This window comes from Xiphias gladius, chromosome 24 (genome assembly GCF_016859285.1).
Source record: "Xiphias gladius isolate SHS-SW01 ecotype Sanya breed wild chromosome 24, ASM1685928v1, whole genome shotgun sequence".
Taxonomy (NCBI): Eukaryota; Metazoa; Chordata; class Actinopteri; order Istiophoriformes; family Xiphiidae; genus Xiphias; species Xiphias gladius.
In genome coordinates this window covers 10107533-10128127 of record NC_053423.1, presented here as the reverse complement: position 1 = coordinate 10128127, position 20595 = coordinate 10107533, and the positions used below count along the sequence as shown (strand labels likewise).

The 20595-nt window shown below is 40.4% G+C and overlaps 3 protein-coding genes across 6 annotated transcripts; all 3 read left to right on the top strand.

Moving 5' to 3' along the window:
* The first annotated feature begins 2249 nt into the window (after positions 1-2249).
* Positions 2250-8023, top strand: nfe2l3 (nuclear factor, erythroid 2-like 3). Its single transcript, XM_040122273.1, has 5 exons — positions 2250-3166; positions 4920-5000; positions 5587-5700; positions 5896-6355; positions 6473-8023. Exons 1-5 carry the CDS (start codon positions 2651-2653, stop codon positions 7240-7242), a joined length of 1941 nt encoding a protein of 646 aa, XP_039978207.1. The 5' UTR covers positions 2250-2650; the 3' UTR covers positions 7243-8023.
* Positions 8024-8780: 757 nt separating this feature from the next.
* On the top strand, positions 8781-11908 carry cbx3a (chromobox homolog 3a (HP1 gamma homolog, Drosophila)). 3 transcript variants are annotated; one of them, XM_040120896.1, is made up of 5 exons: positions 8781-8910; positions 9966-10119; positions 10339-10495; positions 10897-10991; positions 11254-11908. In XM_040120896.1, exons 1-5 carry the CDS (start codon positions 8898-8900, stop codon positions 11378-11380), a joined length of 546 nt encoding a protein of 181 aa, XP_039976830.1. In that variant the 5' UTR covers positions 8781-8897; the 3' UTR covers positions 11381-11908. The 3 variants fall into 3 exon arrangements, with proteins under 3 accessions (XP_039976830.1, XP_039976832.1, XP_039976831.1); XM_040120898.1 differs by lacking the exon at positions 8781-8910 and adding an exon at positions 8917-9030; XM_040120897.1 differs by lacking the exon at positions 8781-8910 and adding an exon at positions 8935-9072.
* Positions 11909-15754: 3846 nt separating this feature from the next.
* Positions 15755-20169, top strand: snx10a (sorting nexin 10a). Of its 2 annotated transcripts, none has more exons than XM_040120900.1 (7): positions 15755-15989; positions 17388-17435; positions 17667-17753; positions 17862-17962; positions 18540-18638; positions 18865-19059; positions 19158-20169. In XM_040120900.1, exons 2-7 carry the CDS (start codon positions 17403-17405, stop codon positions 19288-19290), a joined length of 648 nt encoding a protein of 215 aa, XP_039976834.1. In that variant the 5' UTR covers positions 15755-15989; positions 17388-17402; the 3' UTR covers positions 19291-20169. The 2 variants fall into 2 exon arrangements, with proteins under 2 accessions (XP_039976834.1, XP_039976833.1); XM_040120899.1 differs by having other exon boundaries at positions 15756-15989; positions 19155-20169.
* The last annotated feature ends 426 nt before the right edge of the window (positions 20170-20595 follow it).

Below are 20595 nucleotides of genomic sequence, written 5' to 3'. Positions count from 1 at the left end.
ACTTATTATACACAGCAGTGGAAGGTATCTAAGTACATTTACATACTTGTATTACTCTTTTATGCTTCCCTTTTGCTTCACCACATTTCTGACAATTATCTGACGTCTACAGTAATGACATGCAACATGATTTGTTGTAGATCGCCTTAGATTAAACCACCCCACACAAATATATAGCTCCACCTTGGCCCAGCTTCAACATTTAAATACTGCTTACACATTCAGACATCCCTAACAACAAAATATAAGAATAATAAACATCACAGTAGCACTCTGGCAGTGTTCATTCTGCATAATTTACCTGTGATACTTAAGTACATTTTGCGGGTATTACTTCGGCACTCTCAATTGAGTACATTTTTGAATGCAAAACTTTTACTTGTAACAAAGTGTTTTTACATTGTGGCATTTTTAGTTCCACTTAAGTAAAGGAATGCTTCTTCCACCACATGCTGCTCAGTGCGTACTGTATGTATTTTACTGTTTTCTTCCACAATCAAGTTATTCTAAAGGTGAAACCAGTGTCTGTGTTTAATTTTGTACGTCTTCTGGTTCTGTTCTTTTGATTTAACTCAAGGTTGTACACACCACTGACATTAGCCTGCATAGGCCTTGGATAACTAGATATCAGCAAACAACTTTTACTCTGTCTAAACAGACCCTGGATGTCAGTGTGTGACAGGCATTAATATTATCAAATCACCCATTTTGATATTGTCTTGATACAAGCATACTAGTTTATGCTTGAGAACTTGGATGAGGACAGACGGAGCTCCTTTAATGCAATTATTTTGTGTAATATTTATCATTTGTTTTGTGCACATCCTTCAGATAGCGATTGAAAAGTTGAAAAAACAAACGGGGCACAGAGGACTATAATACATAGCATTTTCCAGTTCTTATCTTTTTCAATCTGTGTCTCTGCTGCAGTAGAAGTTAACTGTGCAGGACCCATATACACAGTACCTATAGAGTAGGTATCAATCTTCCTCAGCTGGAGGGGACAACCTAAGAAAGTTATAAGGTGCAACTTCAACTCTTATGACCAGTTTGGGGATGAGGGAAAACATGCACGTACGTGAGCGATGTGAGCAATGAATATATAAAGCAGTCAATATAAATTAACAGGCCAGTAGTTCTGATTAAACATTATGATCCAGATTAGATGGACAGCATCCTGGACTATAAAACCACTGGCAAAGCACATCTTGAAATATCCCAGTGGATGGTTTATGGTCAAAGAAGATGACCTCATTACGTTATCAACAACATCATAAATCTGAATGCAATTGATCTGAGAGAGAGAAATGTTTCACTTTCTATTTAATAACAGGTATTGTAGTGATAATATTGTGTCCAGTCTAATAGTGTGTCCTATCTTGGACCCACCATACAGCGGTTACACAAATTCTATTCAAGATTGAACTTTTGAAGGTTGAAATTCCCTCCTTCTCCTTCCAACCTTCCCTTTCTAACATCATGAACCATGCTAGATTTATTGAGAGTATTGAGATCCTTTACTTAAGCAAGAGTGGAATGTAAATGTATGTGCTCTGTTTGAAATGTAAAAAAAAAAAAAATTCCTGCATTCAATACTTTCCTTAAAAGCATAGTTTAATCAGAAAAATGCACTAAAAGTATCTCATTAAGCAGAATAGCCACTTTATACCAACATATAATATATAATGGTAATATTATTATTATTACTGATGCTTTATAGGCAGCATTTTAATGTTGAAATTTGATAGAGACGGAGCTTAAAGTGTTCAAGTATATAGTATAAACTCGTTTTTTTTTAGATGTCCAGTGGGTAAGGTGTTTTGCCGATGCCAGGATTACGCCATTGATATTCCCCTTTGTTAGGGAGTTAGTCATACACAGTAGTTGAACAAGTTCAAACTGTAATTCGGTCACTTACCAGTAGGCCAAACATGGGACCAATGCAGGTCAGTAGCACAATCCCGGAATTGCAGCCTAACCATGTTCCCGAGGAATCCCTCAGGGATCAATGAATTGCTGGATGTGAGAAAATTGCTAGCAATACGGAAAAGTATGTCATATGTATATCAGAAGAGATATCAGGTTAATTTATGATATTATTCATGGATATAAGGTATGTAGTTCTAAATGGGGTGGGGGGCTGGCGGGTAGTTAACAATTGTCCCCTGCTCTCATTGGCCAAAATTATAACTGGCAATCTTGTTGTCCAATCACATTCTGTTGCGGTGAACTCTCTGGGCCAATCTTGCATGAGTTATGCAAATCTGAAACGAAGTTTCCCCAGTAGCAGCACACTAGGGTGACAGCATTTAGCTTTTCAGATGTTTCATTCTGTGTTTAAGTAGCAGCATCAGGAAGGTTCTAATAGCGAGGTATCGCCGACGAATAACTTCTCCACTGTAAGGGACTGAAGAGCAACGTATTCGCCATGTATGCGCCAAGAGATTCGCGTTAAGTGGTAATTAAAGCTGATAGCTAACTGCTAACAGCTAACATAGCTATCTAACCATTTCGCCGGTACAGGCGGACCTCTTTGTCTGACAGGGGAAGGCGTGCTCTTTTGTTAGGCTCTTCCCTTTGTCCAGTGGGGAAAGAGGAACTGTTGGGTCAGGATTTTGCAATTATCTGCAGTTCTGAAAGTATTTAGAAAATGCAAATCGCGAAAAAATACTTCACAGAAGGGCTGATTCAGTTAACGATCTTACTCAGTTTGATTGGAGTTCGTGTGGATATCGACAGCTACTTAAACGGCTATTATACGCCTCTGATAGAGATTAACTTGGGTCCTAGCTCAGCCTACATCCAGACACCCTTTCATAACCTCAGAGACACTCTTGACGGATACAGTGTGCATCCTAAATGTCCCGAGTTGGACTATTTCTTTGCAAGTCGCCGGCTACTAGACGAGGTGAGGAGCCTTGGCTCCCCGCGGTTCCCCACACAATTGAACGCATGGCTGGTGCACCAAGTGTCTGCCACTGACCAGGCTGACTGTGGGCCTTCAACCAGCAACAACACTGACGGCAGCTCAGGGTTAGAAAGCCCCGGGGACGGAGCCAGGGATGACAGTGAGCACCTGCCCGACAGAGGCCAAGAGGTGTGCCAAACAACCCCTGAACTCGGACATGGGCCTTGTAGCGTTGGAGCCTGCGGGTTTCTTAAAGAGGCAAGTGTGTGCGTGTGTGTGTCTGTGTGTGTGTGATGTAACAAAGTTAAGAAGACTCTGCCGCTAACTAAGCTAAATGAAAGTACTGACTAACGGAGGTGATGAACTACTGTTAAAACTTTCTCAGTAGTTAACTGGACAGCTAATGCTACCACTAGCTAACTAGCAGCACTGACCCATGTCACACAATGATGGGTGTCCATTCAACAAGTAACTTATTATGGTGTAACATCTCCTGGTGCATTGGGGAACAATGTGATAACCTTGTGGCAAAACTTGAAATGTAAATTTCACTTTCACATTTGTGTGGCATACAACCCCTTAACGAGAGTTTAGTTTGATGCACAGCATCACGAGTATTCAGCTCACTGTCTGCTGCGCCTGTCACCCTTCACTGTGGAACTTGTCACATTAAGCCCTCTCTGAATAGTTAGATAGGACAATAGAAATAAGACCAGTAATACCAGTGTATTGGGTGACCACACATTTATAAACCTACTCTTTGCCAAGAGGTTCACTCACTTGTTTTTATCATTAAAAACCTTTTAATTGAAAATATGTGTTGTTTCATATTCAGCGAGTGTGCCATCTGTAATATATGATTGCCGTTATGTGTTTTGAGGTTGTAATCACAGCCAGACCTTCATATTCAGTTCCTCCAGGATTCCAGTTTTTCCAGCTCAGGGTATAAACAGCTGCTTGGTGGAAGTTATGTCCTGAGAGCAGTTGATGTGTTTAATTGTGTAACTATATATCCCCTTTCTTCAGACTCAGCTGCCAGCTGTGAGCCTTGAGGAGTGAAGAAGTGAAGCTTAGATCCACACCCTTACACAAAAGCGGTGGTCCATACTTGAACACTGCCTCCTCCTAGGGTTCTCTTTCACATGGATAATGTGATGTTCACACATCTTGTTTATCTTTACCTTCTGTTTTTAAAAAAAAGGTGATGGCTTAACTGCTTGTAGGGAAAGATGTTGTGGTTTGTGGGAATACAGTATTCCAAAGGAGAGGACTACAGCTGTGATATTTGACATTAAAAAATCAATAACTGTCTGTATTCACCAGGTCAACTGAAGCTTGAAACGCTACCCCAGTAGAAGTCGACAAGCTCAGACAGGGCTTGGGCAGAACTGTGCTGGTGTAGTGTATTTTTGCCTCTAGCATTAACATAAAAACTGACTCAGCAGTCAGTCTTCTTTTGAAATGGGTGATAATCTTCTGCCTGTGTGTAGAGATATGATTTTGTGTCAGTGGTACCCAGCTGGTTACCTATATTTAAATGCTGTACGTGATCTAACAGAAATGTCTTACAACATCTGTAACAGGGTTAGGTGATCTCTGAGGATTATTAGGTGACCTCTGAGGATTATTAGCCCGGCTGTTATTAAAACAAACCACATTTTTATGTATAAAAACACCACCTCACACATTTCTCATGTGTCCCAAAAAGGAGAACGATGAAGGCAGCTGAAGTAATTGTTGAAAGGCAGTTCATTGGGGTTCAGTTCCTTCTTAAAACAAACCCTTTATCCGTCACAGCAGTACACCAATCAATGCTTAAGATATCCAGTTATCTGCAATGGCTGGACTGGGGTCACTGCTGCAGAAATTGAATGGTCTTTAGGACGTTTGTGGGCCAGCTAACAAACTGACGGTTTCTCTTTTCCTTCTCTTCTATCCTGAATCCTCTGACTCCCCTGTGGCCCAATTCTATCCCCCCTTCCTCTCCATCTGCCTTTCATTTTCCTACCAGGAAAATGACGCTAAAGTTAAAGAAGAGGAAGAACCTGCTCCACTCACTCAGCTGGCTCTCAGTTCTACACTGGAACAAGAGGTACGATCCTGTTTGTCTCAGTTGCCTTCCTTAGTAGCTTTGTACTGTTGAAAATGTTGCACATTGCACCAGTGTAAAAAAAAAAAAAAATTAAAAAGTTTTCTGAAAAGTACCTATACTGGTTTTGTTTCAAGAGTATACACAGCAGTGTTTGTCAGTGTGTCAGTTTAATAAAATTTACAGTCATGCAACGGTGTTGAAAATTACATTGTACTTGTTTTTAACCAGAAGATCACATTCTCACACGACTTCATCACTTAAATTGTACCATTCTGATCCCAGTGCAATTTCGGTAACACAGTACAAGATTATGGATGTTGAAGGACAGCAATTACCATCTCTCACAGGAAAAGGCTTACTGTTTCAGTTCTTTTACCCAATAATCTATAAAGGTCGCTTTTTAAAAGGATTTAAGAATACAGTTATTGCATTTGCAACAGTTTTCCTCCAGCATTTTAAGCCACTTTAAGTATATTCTTTGGTATTATTTTAAATTCTCACACACCTTGATTCACATTGGGACATAACTTCGCCAACAAAACGTATGTGTGATCACTGTATTCTGTGCACGTTTTGCCTATTTCAGAGTCTGCTCGAAGGTATTACTGCACTGTCCGATCCAGCACGCCACCATCCTCCTACCATTGATATTGACCAGCACTGGAGCAATTTACTCTGTCTGTCTGTGACTGACCTTGATGTAAGTTGTCCGCTCATGTTCATTACAGATCCCTGACAGTTAATTTTACTCTAGGCTTAATATCAGTTTTTAAATAGTAATTCAGTTTGTTACAACGAAGAGTTTTAGTGTTCCATGATGATCTACATGTCGTCTGAAAATGTTTTCAAAGTTGTGAAGAACAACATATAACTAAAATGTGTGTTTCATGTGTAGGACTTGGACTCTCTTGTTACGGACACAGACATCACCAGCGCCATCAGCCAGGATGTCAGTTTGCATGATGCTATGGTAGGCACTGCTGGAGCCTTTGGTGTGGCATCTGAAAGAGGTGAGGCCAGACCAGTCACCCAACAACAAGGAACCCTCTTCCAACTGGAATCCACATGCTCCTCACACTCAGACGCGTCACCAGGGATGGCCCTGGGCCTGGCTGCTCTCCCCTTTGCTTCAGTATGTAATTTAACTGGAAATGAGTCATCGCATAGTGCACTGGGTGGCTGTCTGGATGAGGCAGTATTTGACCAGATCAATCAGCTAGGTTTGGAAGGTCTAGACACTATGGACACCCAACTGATGGGCTGTCTGGAGAGCATAGACCCACAGGTCCTCGAGGACTTGGACTCGGACTCCGGTCTTTCCCTGGAGAGCAGCTCAGGAGGTCCAATCTCCCCAGGTTGGTTCAAATATTTAGAAATACTTGTAGATTAAATATATTTATACCCCTTGCTTGTGGAGCCAAGCAATTGTTGGTTATACATATTAACACATCATTAACTCCTCCCTTGTCCAGGCTCGTCTGAGATGTCATCGTCATCCAGTTCATACTGTGAGGATGAGTGTGGAGCAACCGGCTACAGCAGTGATGTAGATTCATTGCCTTCAAAAGGCATCGTGGACTACACCACAACATGGTCTCCCGTTGATCTGAGTGAGAGTGTGTGGCATGACCACAGCTACTCATCGCCTGCTCTCTTCAACCAGCCGTCAGTAGCACTCCCCCACAAAGGCATCAAGGAGGAGCCTCTCAGCGATGATGATGGGCCAAGGTTGGAAGAGAGGGAGCTGAGTCGTGATGAGCTGCGTGCCCGTGCCATGTGCATTCCGTTCTCTGTGCTGCAGATTGTCAATATGCCTGTGGAGGAGTTCCTGGAGGTTCTTGATGGTCACGGCTTCTCCCCTGAACAGGTGACTCTCCTGAGGGACATCCGCAGGCGGGGGAAGAATAAATTGGCTGCGCAAAACTGCCGCAAACGTAAACTAGATGCCATCACAGGGCTCCAGGAGGAGGTGGAAAGGCTGCAAGCTCAGAGAGACAGGCTACTGAGGGAGAAACAGCTTACAGCCAAGACAATGGGTGCTGTTGGCCAGCAGATTAAGCAGCTGACTAGAGATGTCCTGGCCCGGCTGAGGGATGATTCAGGACAGCCCCTGAACCCAGAAAGATTCACCCTGCAGTGCGGGGCTAACGGGAGGGTAGTAGTTCAGCCTGTAAGACGGCCTGCTGTCTCCACATCAACTGGCAACAAAACGGACAAGAGGAAGAAGGAAAAAAAGCAGTGATGCAGTATTGCCAGCTGACACTTGAGCTTTTAGGGTTTGGATATTTCTGAACTTACCTTGCCTGACTCTGGTTTTCAGATCTCCTTTTGTAAAAGTGTGTGTGGATTCACCGCTGTTGGGAGCCTAAATCGGCAAAAGTTGCAAAAAGAAAAGAAACTCAGAACATAAATACATAAAAATTCTCTGTAAATAAAATGTCTCATGGGAAAAATGTAGCTTACACACTGGAGATTTTCTGCTCAGTAAAGATGGACAAGGCACCAGGGGCGGTTTAAGGGAACAGCTAAACTGTAGGCGATGCAACCAGTCTCTTTGTGCCTGTTAACGTTGAAGTCCTTGAGTCTTGTTGTTTCTACAGATAAGTGTAGACAACCAGACATGCTAAAATTCAACATGGCCAGCATTGTGACAGTTACTGGATAGAAATCTAGGAGGAGGATTCTATTTGTTTGTTTGTTTCCATGTAATCTTGCCTCTCGATGTATACCTATTCAGTTTAAGAAGGAGGTTAAAGATTGTATTTATTAAAGTTTCGGAGGTTCCTGAAATGCTTATATACATCATTACACTGTCAAGTTTTTTTCACAGTGGAAACTTTATCTCAAAGTGCTAAGAATATTGGAACATTACCTAAAGTTTACAGATTTGTTTCAGATACTGGACGACATTTACTGTTCAGCAGAAATTTGAACTGAAACGTTTTAAAAAAATAGATTTGTTCTTTTATTTATATGTCTTGATGACGAACAGTATACCAATGATTAAACTCACAAGGCCTTAATTTGCATTTTATTAAGTATTTTGGTTACTGTGTTTACATGAGCCACAGATGAACATTATCATAGCAAAATGTTTCATGTCATGTTTTAAATTAATATAGAATAATTAGTTTGAAGCACAATTCTGCTTAACCCCTTTCATTTTAAGTACTTAAGAGTTTGGGCAAGATTACATTCTACCTCACACCTTAGTTTATGTTATAGATTTTGGCGACAAACCCTTTTTTAGGGGAGCGTAAGTTAACTCCAAATCCTTAATTATTAAAATGGCCCTGAATAGACATACAATTTCTGAAAAAAAACAACAACAAATACAATCACAAACTATTAAATAGGATTGAATGTCGTTTGGATGTTGCTTTTTATATATTTGAGATTATCTGCGAGTTGAATTAAGTATTTAGTAGACGCTTCCATGTTATTCATGGGCACACTGCTATATACAGTCAGAGTGAGTGAGTTTAATGGAGAAAAGTGCATAAAGTAGTTGATAGTGTGACTCATGAAGTATTTTTTCCCCCTAGTCCCTTGCAAATTTGTATTTAATTTCCTGGTTTGACTAAGAGTTTACTTTGCTGTTTGTATAAATGCTTAGGGAATTGCAATTTCTCTTGCAGGCGTTGTTCTTTCTGATTAAAAAAACAAACAAAAAACTAAACAAATAGTGTCTCTTTCTTGTGCCACGGCTTTGGGGACATGAATAGCGCCCCCCCTCCCCCGAAACACACATTGATGTCAGGTTTTCCCCAGGTTCAATTATGTTGTTTTCATGGGTCCTACAGTTAAGTCATATGCTGATAAATAACTTGGTCCAACCCACCACTGCGGTGGATTGCTCAGGGACAGGCCTTGCGGTCTGTGTAGCAGCGAAGAGCCATGGAGCGCAGAGGTAAGTAACGAAGCACGTTTTCCTTCCAGGCTCCCGTAGAAAACCAAAGATTATAACTGAGCTTTTGGCGCTCGTCCTGCGGCTCTGCAGACAAGAGATAAAGAGGTGGCTGACCGCGTGGTAAGAAGGCATCACTGAAGCGATTCCTGTTGTTTTTTTAGGGTGCGTATGCAGATTCATTTTAAACACTGCAACACTAGGCGTACATTTGACCCAAGCGACCTAACGAAATCTTTGTTTTCCAAGTTGGCCCAAGTAGCAGGTGACGCCATATGCGGGGAAAGAGTGAGCCGTAAGGGTACCCCTACAGCATTAGCTAGCTATGAAATTAAAGCTTGCTTACGCGAGTACATTCTCAGCGGATGCTAGCGTATCTATCTGTATATATATCACAGTATCCTGCAGCGGTTTGGCTAAATTAACGTCAGCTAGCTAAAAGTAGAAGTATCTATTCCAGGATTTAGTTGCATCCTCGGGCCTTTAAAATGATTTGAGCGTTTTTACCTTGGCGAGCCTGGCGTTATCGTTAATCTGCTTCATTGTAATTGCCAATGTAGAAAACACTCACCCGCGCTTTAGGTTGTTTCTACACACCACTCTTCTAACTTAACGTTGCAGCGCAGGTGGCAAAGTAAAGTCGAGGGAAATGTTCTCTACCAACCAGGCCTGAAATGATATCAGCTACAGTTAGCGCGCTGGCTAACCTGCATAATGTTATCTGAATATGAATTGGCTAGCTTTGAATGATCTTTTGCACTGCGCTCGTCCAACTAACTTGGTTCTCAATTTAACGTTATAGTAGTGTTGATGTGTACACGCTGCCACGTTCGTATACATTACCGGGTACTTCTTAGTGACAATAACATCAGTTATAACAATGGCTTGGTTTAAGGTTCCTTCATCTTCGGCGGATTTGGATCATGCTGGTCTCATGTGTTTATTTTTTTTTTTTTCAGAGCAGAATAAGAGCAGTACCTTTTTTATGCATATTCATATGTTGTGAGGCACTGCATGAACCTAAACCGTTTAAATTTCCACACTCCTTCTCCTTTAAGAGCACATCATGGGCAAGAAGCAGAATACCAAGGGAAAGAAGGATGCACAGGAGACACAGGAGGAACCGGAAGAATTTGTTGTGGAAAAAGTACTGGACCAGCGTATAGTCAATGGGAAAGTAGAATTCTACTTGAAGTGGAAAGGATTTACAGAGTGAGTTGCCTTGGACATCTGCCCCCCCCCTGCTGAGCTGGAAGTGCTTCCCTGGTATGGGGTTGTGCTATGCTTTTGTCCTTCATTGCATGAAGCTCTGCAGTTCTGCATACAAGCTAGTTTTAAAATTGAAATATATCGTTTGCATCTTCAATGCTGGGAGCCTGTGTTAAGGGATGTATTAAGATGCAAATGCTGACGATCTTCCTGCTCCTGTAGTGCTGACAATACCTGGGAGCCAGAGGAGAACCTGGATTGTCCGGAGCTGATTTCAGCGTTTTTGGAGTCGCAGAAGAACGTTGCAGAGAAGCCTGCTCCCGTTAAGAGGAAGGCCTCAACAGATGAGCCAGAGACGGAAGCAAAAAAGAAAGATGTGGTGAGTTCGCTAATAGTTTCGTGTGTCTTTCCAACCAGAACTTTACGTATGAGATGACACGAGGTGAATCTCGCAATGGGAATCCTTCACGAGGATCATTTCTCAAAATTTAGGAAAATATAATTGATAAAATACCACATGTAAACATTACCTTGTTGCACAGGCCACCAAAAAATTGTTTATAGCACTATTCTTACATGATATGTAGTAAGACATATCCAAGTAAGAGCTGTTATTGAAATGCTGCAGCTACTAAACTTATCCTGGAGTGGGCCTGGGATCAAACAGTCATTAGAGGCTCAGAATTAAAGTTCCCTTATGTGACCTGGGGGGGGGGGGTCCACGAATTCCTGCTCCAGGTTCTTGCACATGCTTATGTGTTCTGTTTTCACCACTTACAGGCTGAGAAACCGCGTGGCTTTGCTAGAAACCTTGACCCAGAACGGATCATTGGTGCAACAGACAGTAGCGGAGAGTTGATGTTCTTAATGAAATGGTGAGTACAGAAAGAAATAAATCCTTATTTAAGTCCAAACAGCTCAAACTGTCATTTTTTTTATTTGTTGCACTTGAGACATTCAATATTCCAGCTTTGTTGTATCCCTCAGAGATGCATGAAATGCACATCCACTTCTTTATTCTTGCTCTAACAGAATTTCCCGTCAGTTTAAGTATATATATATAAACATAATGGATTTGTAGAGGACAGGTTTCACAGTTACTGTAATGTGTCTCTCCCTCTTTGCCCTTTTCTTCAGGAAAGACTCAGACGAAGCGGATTTGGTCCCAGCACGTGAGGCGAACACTCGCTGCCCTCAGGTGGTCATTTCCTTCTACGAGGAGAGACTGACATGGCATTCCTGTCCGGAGGATGAAGCTCAGTAGTACTTTCTTATGATCCCTGCAGTCCTTTGCACCAACTACATCCTTTTCCTCAGGACTGATTTTTTTTCTTCTCTGGTTTGCCTTCTAGTTTTAGCTATCTTAGTTATTTTTGAAGATGTTTCAAGACTTGAATTGTATGGCAGTCGAGGAGAGCTATGTTGTTGTACATATTAGCTGAATTGATTGTGAGAAAACAGGTGATGGTGTTTTGATGTATAATGAAAGAAGTCTTCCGGTGTCATTTTATGATTTATCTGATGGCAGTTTAGAAACCATACTTTAATAGCACCCACCACTGCCTATATTCATACCCGGTCAAATTTTGTAAAAGGCTACTTTGTTTTGTTAAACTGTCAACCACCTCTTGTATTACCATCTCAATCTCATGTAAGATACAGATTTTTTTTTTGTTTTGTTTTGTTTTGTTCACACTAGCGCTGATGTTTTTTTTCTAAAAGTGCATTTTGTATACTTTGTCTGTAAATATTATTTGAAGTTCTAATAAAGGTTTTATGTGACCAAATTCCACTGCTTAGTTTGTGTGGTTCTAAGGAAATACTCGTTAAGAATTGAAAAGCAAAATACATATAGAGACTTAAGCTTAAATAGGAATTTTTTAATCTTTTTTTTAAGAGCTTGGCTTTGTTTTGCTCTAGACACATTGCTAAAAGCTGGAAAAGTTGACTAATTAGAGCTTTTATTTTGATAGTAATGTTTGGAAATTGGAACTTGGGTTGGTGCCAGAAAGCATAATGAAGCCTAAAGTAATGACGACTTTCCAAAATGTTTGTTTTTGACCACAGTTACAACCACATTTTTCAGCTAAGGAGTTTCCGGAGTTTCCTTATTCTTCCCTGCGCATGACAGGCCGAAGAGTCCTGAAGAGCCCAATCATACTCATCAAGTAATAGTCACTGTGGTGGGAACTCAGTGGACCTGAGACAGTACGAATGCTGTAGATTGGTAGCATCAACACACACTGTTTTCGTCCTTGGACATGTCCTGTTTTAACCCCACTTCCTGAATCTTTGACCGATCTGCAAATGTTGGAGTATTCTTCCTCAGTTATTGCACTTAAGCACAGTTTTGAGCAGCAGTACTTTGGCAGTAAGACTTGGGAGAGTTGACACATTTAGTGACACACTATGTTTAAGAGGGAAATACTGGTCTTTCTATTTAGTTTATCTGACGGTTTTACGAAAATTAGTTCATTAGTCATGACACACTGCTATAGTCTGAACTATCTACCAGTAGGACATAATTTCAACCATGTCTCTCTTTACCTTTACTCTTTACTTATTAGATTTTAAATATAGGACTTTTATTTTTGGCAGCATCTTTCCATTGTAGCACTTACGCTTACACTGGAGTATATCATTTCCACCCCCACCAATCCACGGTGACGCCTCTTAATATCATCAAAGCTCAGTACCTCACCACCTCTAACAAATAGCTGAGATCTGCAGTGATGGGCCCTGTCGCCAGATGGCATGGCTACCTCTGCTGAGTTGGGGAGAGGAGTCTCATGACTGGCATTAGGATATGGCAGATGGACTTTGGACCTTTGTGCATTAGTGCAGATGACATTTCTATGGCAACTCACACAATTGTCGGTTTCCATGGAAAAATCCCTCAGGACACATCCCTAAACAGCCAAAGTGATACCATTTTTTCCCCCCAGATCGGCAGCTTGCAATGAAATTCCTCCAAAATCTTGCAAAACAGGCTTCAAAGTGAACCTTTGTTATCCCATGTTCATGTGCTAAAAATGTCAATAAAGGAAAAGCTATTCAAACCCCTTTTTTTTCTACAATCAAGACCTATCACAATGAATCCTGTCAGGAAACAATCAAGAATGTCGACATGAAAGCAGACCTACAAGTGGCAAAATTACATTTGACCAAAAGCTGCTTCATATCATTCTGTTTGAAACAAAAACACCACATTCCAAAGGTGTAACAGCAGGTGTAACTGAGATGCAGGAACAGCAAGAGAGCAGGTTCGTGTGAACACTTTTTCTAAGTAAGAGACAAGACTTAAAAAAAAGCAAGTTTTCACACATTTCATGGGACAACTTAAATCTGGGATATCTTGATTAAATCAAACCTCTAATCAGCGCAGCACAGTCATCACTTATATGCAAATCTCCTCAGAGTATGTCATCACAAGTTTACAACACACACACACACATTATATCTACAGTGACAACAAGAGTCAACCCATTACTAACACTTTTAATTGTACATTTTCTGAAATTCTGAGTGGTTTTTCTTCATCTTGCTGCTTTGCATAATGGCCACAAAGTCGATGTCATAGCTTACAAATTACTTTATTTCACAATATATCATTTGGTAAATATGGGATGTTAATATAATGTCAAACAAATGTAAAACATGTTTCTTTAAACTGTCCATATGAGTGAAGAGAAGGACTTTGTGTGGACATCCCTTTGTGTCTATAGCACATGATGGTTGTCTATAGTCCAGATCATGGAGCAGTTTCCTGACTCAGCTTCTTCGTTCAGCACTTCTTGAATTGCATATGAGCTATCGGCCATATCTAGCCAATCAAATGATCTAGAGGCTTTAAACCGAAGGAAAATTGTTGTTCTATAGCCCCTAATCAGAGTTTGAAACTGAACTGCAGCAAGTGAAAGACTCTTTATTTGCTGATGTCACCCAAGATAAAGAGACCTCTATATGCAAATAAGCAAACCTTTGCCTCCCTTTAGTACTTTCACCTGATGTAGGGGAGTATTTATTTATTCAAGGTCACGTCTCGCTAGTTGTGTTCACCTCCATTCCTCGGCTGGACAGAATCTTGAAATCGACTTCCGAGGACATAGGTAAGAACTCTTTGATTTTACTCTTAAATCTAAACTGTAATCGTAGGCAATATGTGCATAGGGGGTGATATTATTCTTTCCACAGCGGTAGTACTGTGTGGTGTTGCCTGGAATTTACGGGGTGTATGCTGCATCAGGACATCAGGACAATGACTAATTTAGGGGTTAAATCTGATGCTTTGGCAACTTGAGAGAATACTGAGCTGAGAGTGAAAGAGTGAAAAAATTCTGGGTGTTGGTTTAAATGTACCATAATGCAGTGATTATAGAATATCCCTAAATAAGCTTTAGGCCTGTTGCTGCTATACTGTGTTGTTATTCAGTTGGCTATTTCTCTCCTTGGGAAATGCATATACTCTGTCTGTCCAGAGGTAAAAAAAAAACAAAACAAAACAAAAAACTATCTCAGCAACAGACTGCACCCTGCAAAATGTAATTAACTGTGAAAATCACCATGCATTACGAAATTCTATCCGGAAAGAATCACAGTAAAACGTGGCGGTCTGTGGGTGCACTGTGGGTTTTTCTTACAGTAACTTATGGATGGTTGACCTGTGCTGCACTCTTTTATTACGTGTTACACACCTCTCGGCCATTGGGCAGCAAAGTCTCGTTATCACTGTATCAAAGCGTCTACATGAAGAGATTCTTTCCTCTCGTGGTTGGATGTGAATGGACGTGTCACTCAAAGGAGGACTGAACCGGAAGAGGATTTGGTTAAAAAAAAAAATCCACATAGTGTGGATATTAGTAAGACAATTGTCCTTTAGGATTCAGCGTAAACTATACCCCCCCCCCCCAAAAAAAACAAAAAAAACAAAAATCGCCACAACCGCCAGACACCACAATTAAGGTCTGCAAAATAGCCACATGAATTATCCCTGTGTTTTATTCAGTTAAATGATTAGTTGGTCTGCAAATTGTATTTCCAAACATGAAGTCCCAAAGTGTTTACATTTGTTTCGAAAGGACTGCCCCACGATACAAATCTGGTTGACCCCAATTTAAAGATGCTGAGTCTAAAACATAGTGGACTCAGACCATGAGATATTCACCGAGTGGCAGATGTTGTTAAACTGTGACAATGTATACTTGAATACAGAAGGCTACTTAGAGTACTCATGTGCCAAAAAATTAAAGATTTCATTCCCTTTCTGCAATTCCTTTGTTATTAATAATAGGTAAACAACTTCACGTAAAAGAAGAAACGGGCTGACGTCAAGGCTAATTTCATTTTTTTTTTTGTTAAGAGGTTAGGCTATGGCACCTAAACTAGCAGTATAGGCAATAAGAACGCTCTGCAAACCCTAAGTTTTTTTTTTATCATTATCCCGGGGTTATTGGTGAATTAAATATCTTATCTTAGTCGTATTATTGGAGGTCTCCTCTCCCACCAGGTGAGACCATTTAAACTGATCCCAGCCAGTGGATTAGGGACAGGTGCGCCCTCAAGCCTGCACGCTACACGTTTCGCCGAAGAGGGATATTAGGTCATTGTCTGTGCGTGCTGCTTCGTCAAAAGATTGATTTTTTTTTTTTTTTTTTTTTATACCACTTTTTATTTCGTGTTTTGTGTATATTTTATTGCGGCGTGGCCTGCCCCGGGGCAAAAAAGACGTGAAACAAGCTTCGAGGCGGAGGTCGCACTGAGTAATTACAGCGGCAGTATAAGCAGTAGATCAGTCCCGGCAGAGCTGAGCCTCAAGCCAGACCACTGAGCTGCTCTTACATCGGATCACTGCCCGAGCCTTTAAGAAGGAAAAGGTAGGATCAAACTACAACTAAACTTTTTTTTTTCTTTTTTTTCTTTTTTTTTTGTTTTTGCAAAAGTTTATTATATTTTGTGCAGAAGTTGTCCAGTTTTAGTATCTTTTTCATTCTTTTTTTTCACCTGTGGATTTTGGTGCTTCATATCAACTTGACCGGGTCTGTTACCAATTTTTCAAAATGTCTTCAATGATTTGGGATGGACGGTGGAATACCTCCCCCTTTTTTTTTTTTTTTTTCATTTTTAATTTTGCTTTTATATAGTTTGCATGGAAGGGTAGTTATTTATGGGGTTGTATATTTAACTTAGCTCTAATACTTTTACAGTTAAAAGGATCAGCTTTTCAAGACATTAGGCTACATAGCCTGCTTGGGTTCTGCTGATGTGAATGCCCTTTTTCAGCCCTGCCGTATGATCCTGGCTCAGGGTTAGTAGATGGATATAATTTTTTGATCAGAAATCACTGCTTCATTGCGCAAACTGTGTGTAACTTGTGCCCAAGGCAAAGTACAGTGATTGTATTTAGTATCCCATATCTGTTAGAAATTAATGGAAGTTGCTATGTTGAGATTGCAAACAAGGCATCCTCTTGACCCCAGTTGGCCAGAGGAGATTGTGAGGAAATGTATTGATTTTTCCTTTTTAACAGTTCTTGTAAGTCTGGGACCTGGGAAATCACTGTACAGCACTGCTGCCATAAACCAGCACCAAATTGTCATGAACGAGAACATGCGGCGTCTAGGATACTCTACTACAGGGTATATTCAATAAGACTAGTCTACAATGGCATATGATTTCCTTTGATGTTTTGCATAGGGTACGCGGAGTTTGGTTCAGGGTCCCCCTCTGACATAACCTCAGGACTTTGATCTAACTGATTCACCCTGCTTGGACTTGAGACTTGTAAACGCACCCTAATGAGACATGTGTTAAAGGGGCAGACGATCCAGTGTGATGCTGAAGCCTTTGGATGCACCTGTCATATGAGCTCAGTGAATGGGCAAAGAATTGGATGTATTTCTGCGTGTTGCATGCCAGCAAAGGCTTTCTTACTGTTAGAAGTCTGTATTAAGGTGTTTGGAGCCAAGATTTCTGCCCCGCAAGCGGAATTCTCTTCCTTTGCCCTTTGTCCCCTTTTTGTGCTACATCAGCTCCAAATGTTTGTACTTTTGAGTTCTTAAAGTAGTAATTGCCAACCAGGCCTCTGCTTTACAAAACAAATGAAATGAAAAAGTGGACTCTGGCTGTTTCCTGTCTTAATGAAGTGTATCATAAAAGTTGAAATTACCTACTATTTTCAAATGCCCATTTGCTACCACAGGCTGTTGAAATAGTTGCAACAGATCAGTCTTTTTCTATGCAATAGACACTTTATTTGTTTCTGTTTCTTTCAGGTTTCTGTACCCATTATGGACAGTATGCTAGACAATCTCTCAAAAACTGTAAGTGGTCAAGCATGCTCCTTCACACTGTCTCCTGCGGTTTTTGTCTTCTAATTTTGCACTTAGAAGAATAAAAGTGTAACTTGTAGTTGACATTCTGATGTCCGAAAATTGAAGACCAGTGGGAAATAGTTCTGCTGAACCGCATCTTGATGTGATTTTCATTTAAAATGCATGCATCTTTTAAAACTCCTTTCTGAAGTAATGGAACCCTGGTTTTGAATCTTGCAGGAGTTTATCAGCATTTGTGTTCAGGATCCAAGGCTCCATAAAGATGACCTCTGGCACACACACGTCGACTACGAGATCTCTTTACATGTACGTGCCACTTTTTTTTTGGGGGGGGGTGCTTTAGATTTTCTATTTGGGTATTTTTTGTCTTTGAAGCTTATGCTTAAAGTCTATTGAATTGATGACTCTTTGCAGACCAATAGCATGTGTTTTCGGAAGAAGACTTCCTGTGTAAGGCGGCGTTACAGTGAGTTTGTTTGGCTGCGTCATTGTCTGGAACAGAATGCTCTGATCATGTATGTTCACAAGTATATACCCCAGATATTTATACACTCAGTTGGCAGTTTATTAGGTACGCCTGGCTAAAACTAATGCAGTCTAATAATACAACAGGCCTGCATTAAAATCCTACCCTCATAATGTTGTTTGTATTGAAATGGTTTTAGAGAGGTGTTGATTAAACTAAGTTTGGAGGTTGTAATTTGTGGTGCTGTTCATCTGTACTGCATATATAGAGGTATTTGTTATTTAGCCTAGCCTCACTGACACAAATGAGGGTGGACAAAATAATAAAAACACCTGTTCGTATAACACAATACAGTTCACCTTCAACAGCACCCTCCAAAATGACCATAAAGTTGAACACCCCTCAAGCTTTCAACACAAACTGAACGTCATGAAGGGAGGATTTATCGCAGGACTGACGTATTATTAAATTTCATCAGTTTTAGCTGGGTGTACCTAATAAACTGCCAACTGAGTGTATTGTTTGACATTTGGTAATGGACTTTAATGAGATTTCCATTGTATTTGACTTTGAACATGCAATAATTTTTTTTCCTAAATGTATTTTCTTTGATATTCTCTGTCCAGAGAATTACCAAAGTTGCCACCCTGGAACCCTTTTTTCAGTCTGAGGAACACAGAACAGGTCTCACAGAGGATGAAGGGCCTGCAAAAGTTTTTAGAAAGGTGAGTTGCTGTGCAGCTAAAGCAATAGCATCAATCAAATTATAGCATTGCCACCTAGTGGAAACCTTCTACACTCCCTCAGGTGTATTTATCAGGTGGAAGCTAGTGCTTTGCTTGAAACTGACCTTAAGTGTTTATCTCGGCACTATTTTAACTATCCTTTGTAATAGTTCCCTGTTTGGCATCGTCTCATTTATTCATTGGTTTCATGTCCTTTCTTCTCTAGTGTTCTTCATACACCATTATTGTTATCGGACAGCCGGCTCCATCTGTTCCTCCAGTCAGAACTCAGCATCACGAAGATGGAAAACTGTGCTCTTGGTAAGACGAGATATACAGTAGCCGAAGCCATACAGCGTTCCAGCAGGGTTTACATCAGTAGATCAGAGGACAAGGGCTCCTGTGACTCTGACTGTGAAAGGTACAAACTTTGACAGAATGGTTTACATTAAAGTTTAAAACAGTTTTAAGGCTGTAATGCTGAATTGAACCTTGCACCCCCTTTTCCTCTCACAGCAGCTCTTCATCGTCGGGCTTGGGACTAAGTGTGGACACTCCAATGCGAAGTAGCCCGCTCCCCTTCTTCAAGTCCTGTGACAGAGACCCAGAGCTGTTCAGCTGTCTTTCAGAATCCTCCACCACACTCATTTAGTCCTGACGCACAGCAGTTGCACTTCCATCTTCCTGTCTCTTTAGACATAGGTCATCAACGTATTAACCTGTTTGTGACTCACCATCAAGCTCTTTCTTTTCTTAGTTAACTTTCAAAGAGCAAAAAACTCTTATTTTTGTTAACTTCATCATTCTCAAACATTTGTTTTAATAATTTGCTTTAGTTTTCTCTTAAAGCAATACCTCAGTCATTTAATTTAGTGTGTACTTGGGGGAAAAAAAAATATCATTTTTAAAAATTGTACAGTAAACCTACATTTTGTAATTGTGAATTCTTAAACATTTCCTATGTATATATTTTTATCAGCACTGAAGCTGTACTGTGGTTAGCAAGGGATGTGTTTTGAAATTGTAGACAGGTTTTTTTTGTTTGTTTTTTTGTTTTTTGTTTTTTGTTTTAGAAAAATATTTGAATACTTTTATGATTTGTTAATGGATGAATAAATGGTCTTTTTTGAGGAAAAAAAAGTCTTGTCTTAAATATTCTTTGTCACTGAATTTGGCAAAAATTTGAAGTGCCAGAACATAGGTTTGGCTCTACCTTGTGACATGCAATTTATCTTGATGACTACAGTGCAACTGTTCTGTCATGCTCTGTTATAACAGCCCAGTAGAGGGAGTGTAGACTTTATAGGACCTGGAGCTCATGAGTGTATGCAGTAGTGGGATGTTGGTCCAAGATGCTGACAAAGTTGATTCAGACCTTTTTGCACTGTGGTTCATGTGCAAATTATTGATGTATGTAATTTGAAAGATTCGTGCATAGCGTGCATCCTAAAATTGTGCAATTTTAGTTTTCCCGAGTCGATGAAAAATTCACTGTCAAGCTGTACCGAAAACTGCACTTGAAAGAACATAGAGGAGAAAAAGTGAATCTGTTGTACCTGTGTTTTGTCGGGAAAGAAACTGAGTCTCAAATTTAATCATTGGGTGAATGAATAATGTAAAAAGTCGGGTGATGCTAGTTACATTCACATCAGTTACGACCATTCATTATGCACTCGTGTGCACACTATTTGGCACACCTGTTAAATCTAATACAACAGCTCAGCCATAAATTTTACTTTTAAGCAGATAATCTTGTTCAGTTTTGATTCACACCGTCAGAGAGGTATTAATAATTAATCATGTTTATTATTGAGGTTTTTGGTAGTGTTGAACTGGACTGCATCATATTGATGAGATGAGGGGGGAAGATTATCATCCGTGGGTAGAGCTAAAACTAGTGCAGCCTGATACAGCAGCCCTGCAATACATCCTACCTTCACGAAGGTTACAATGTTCT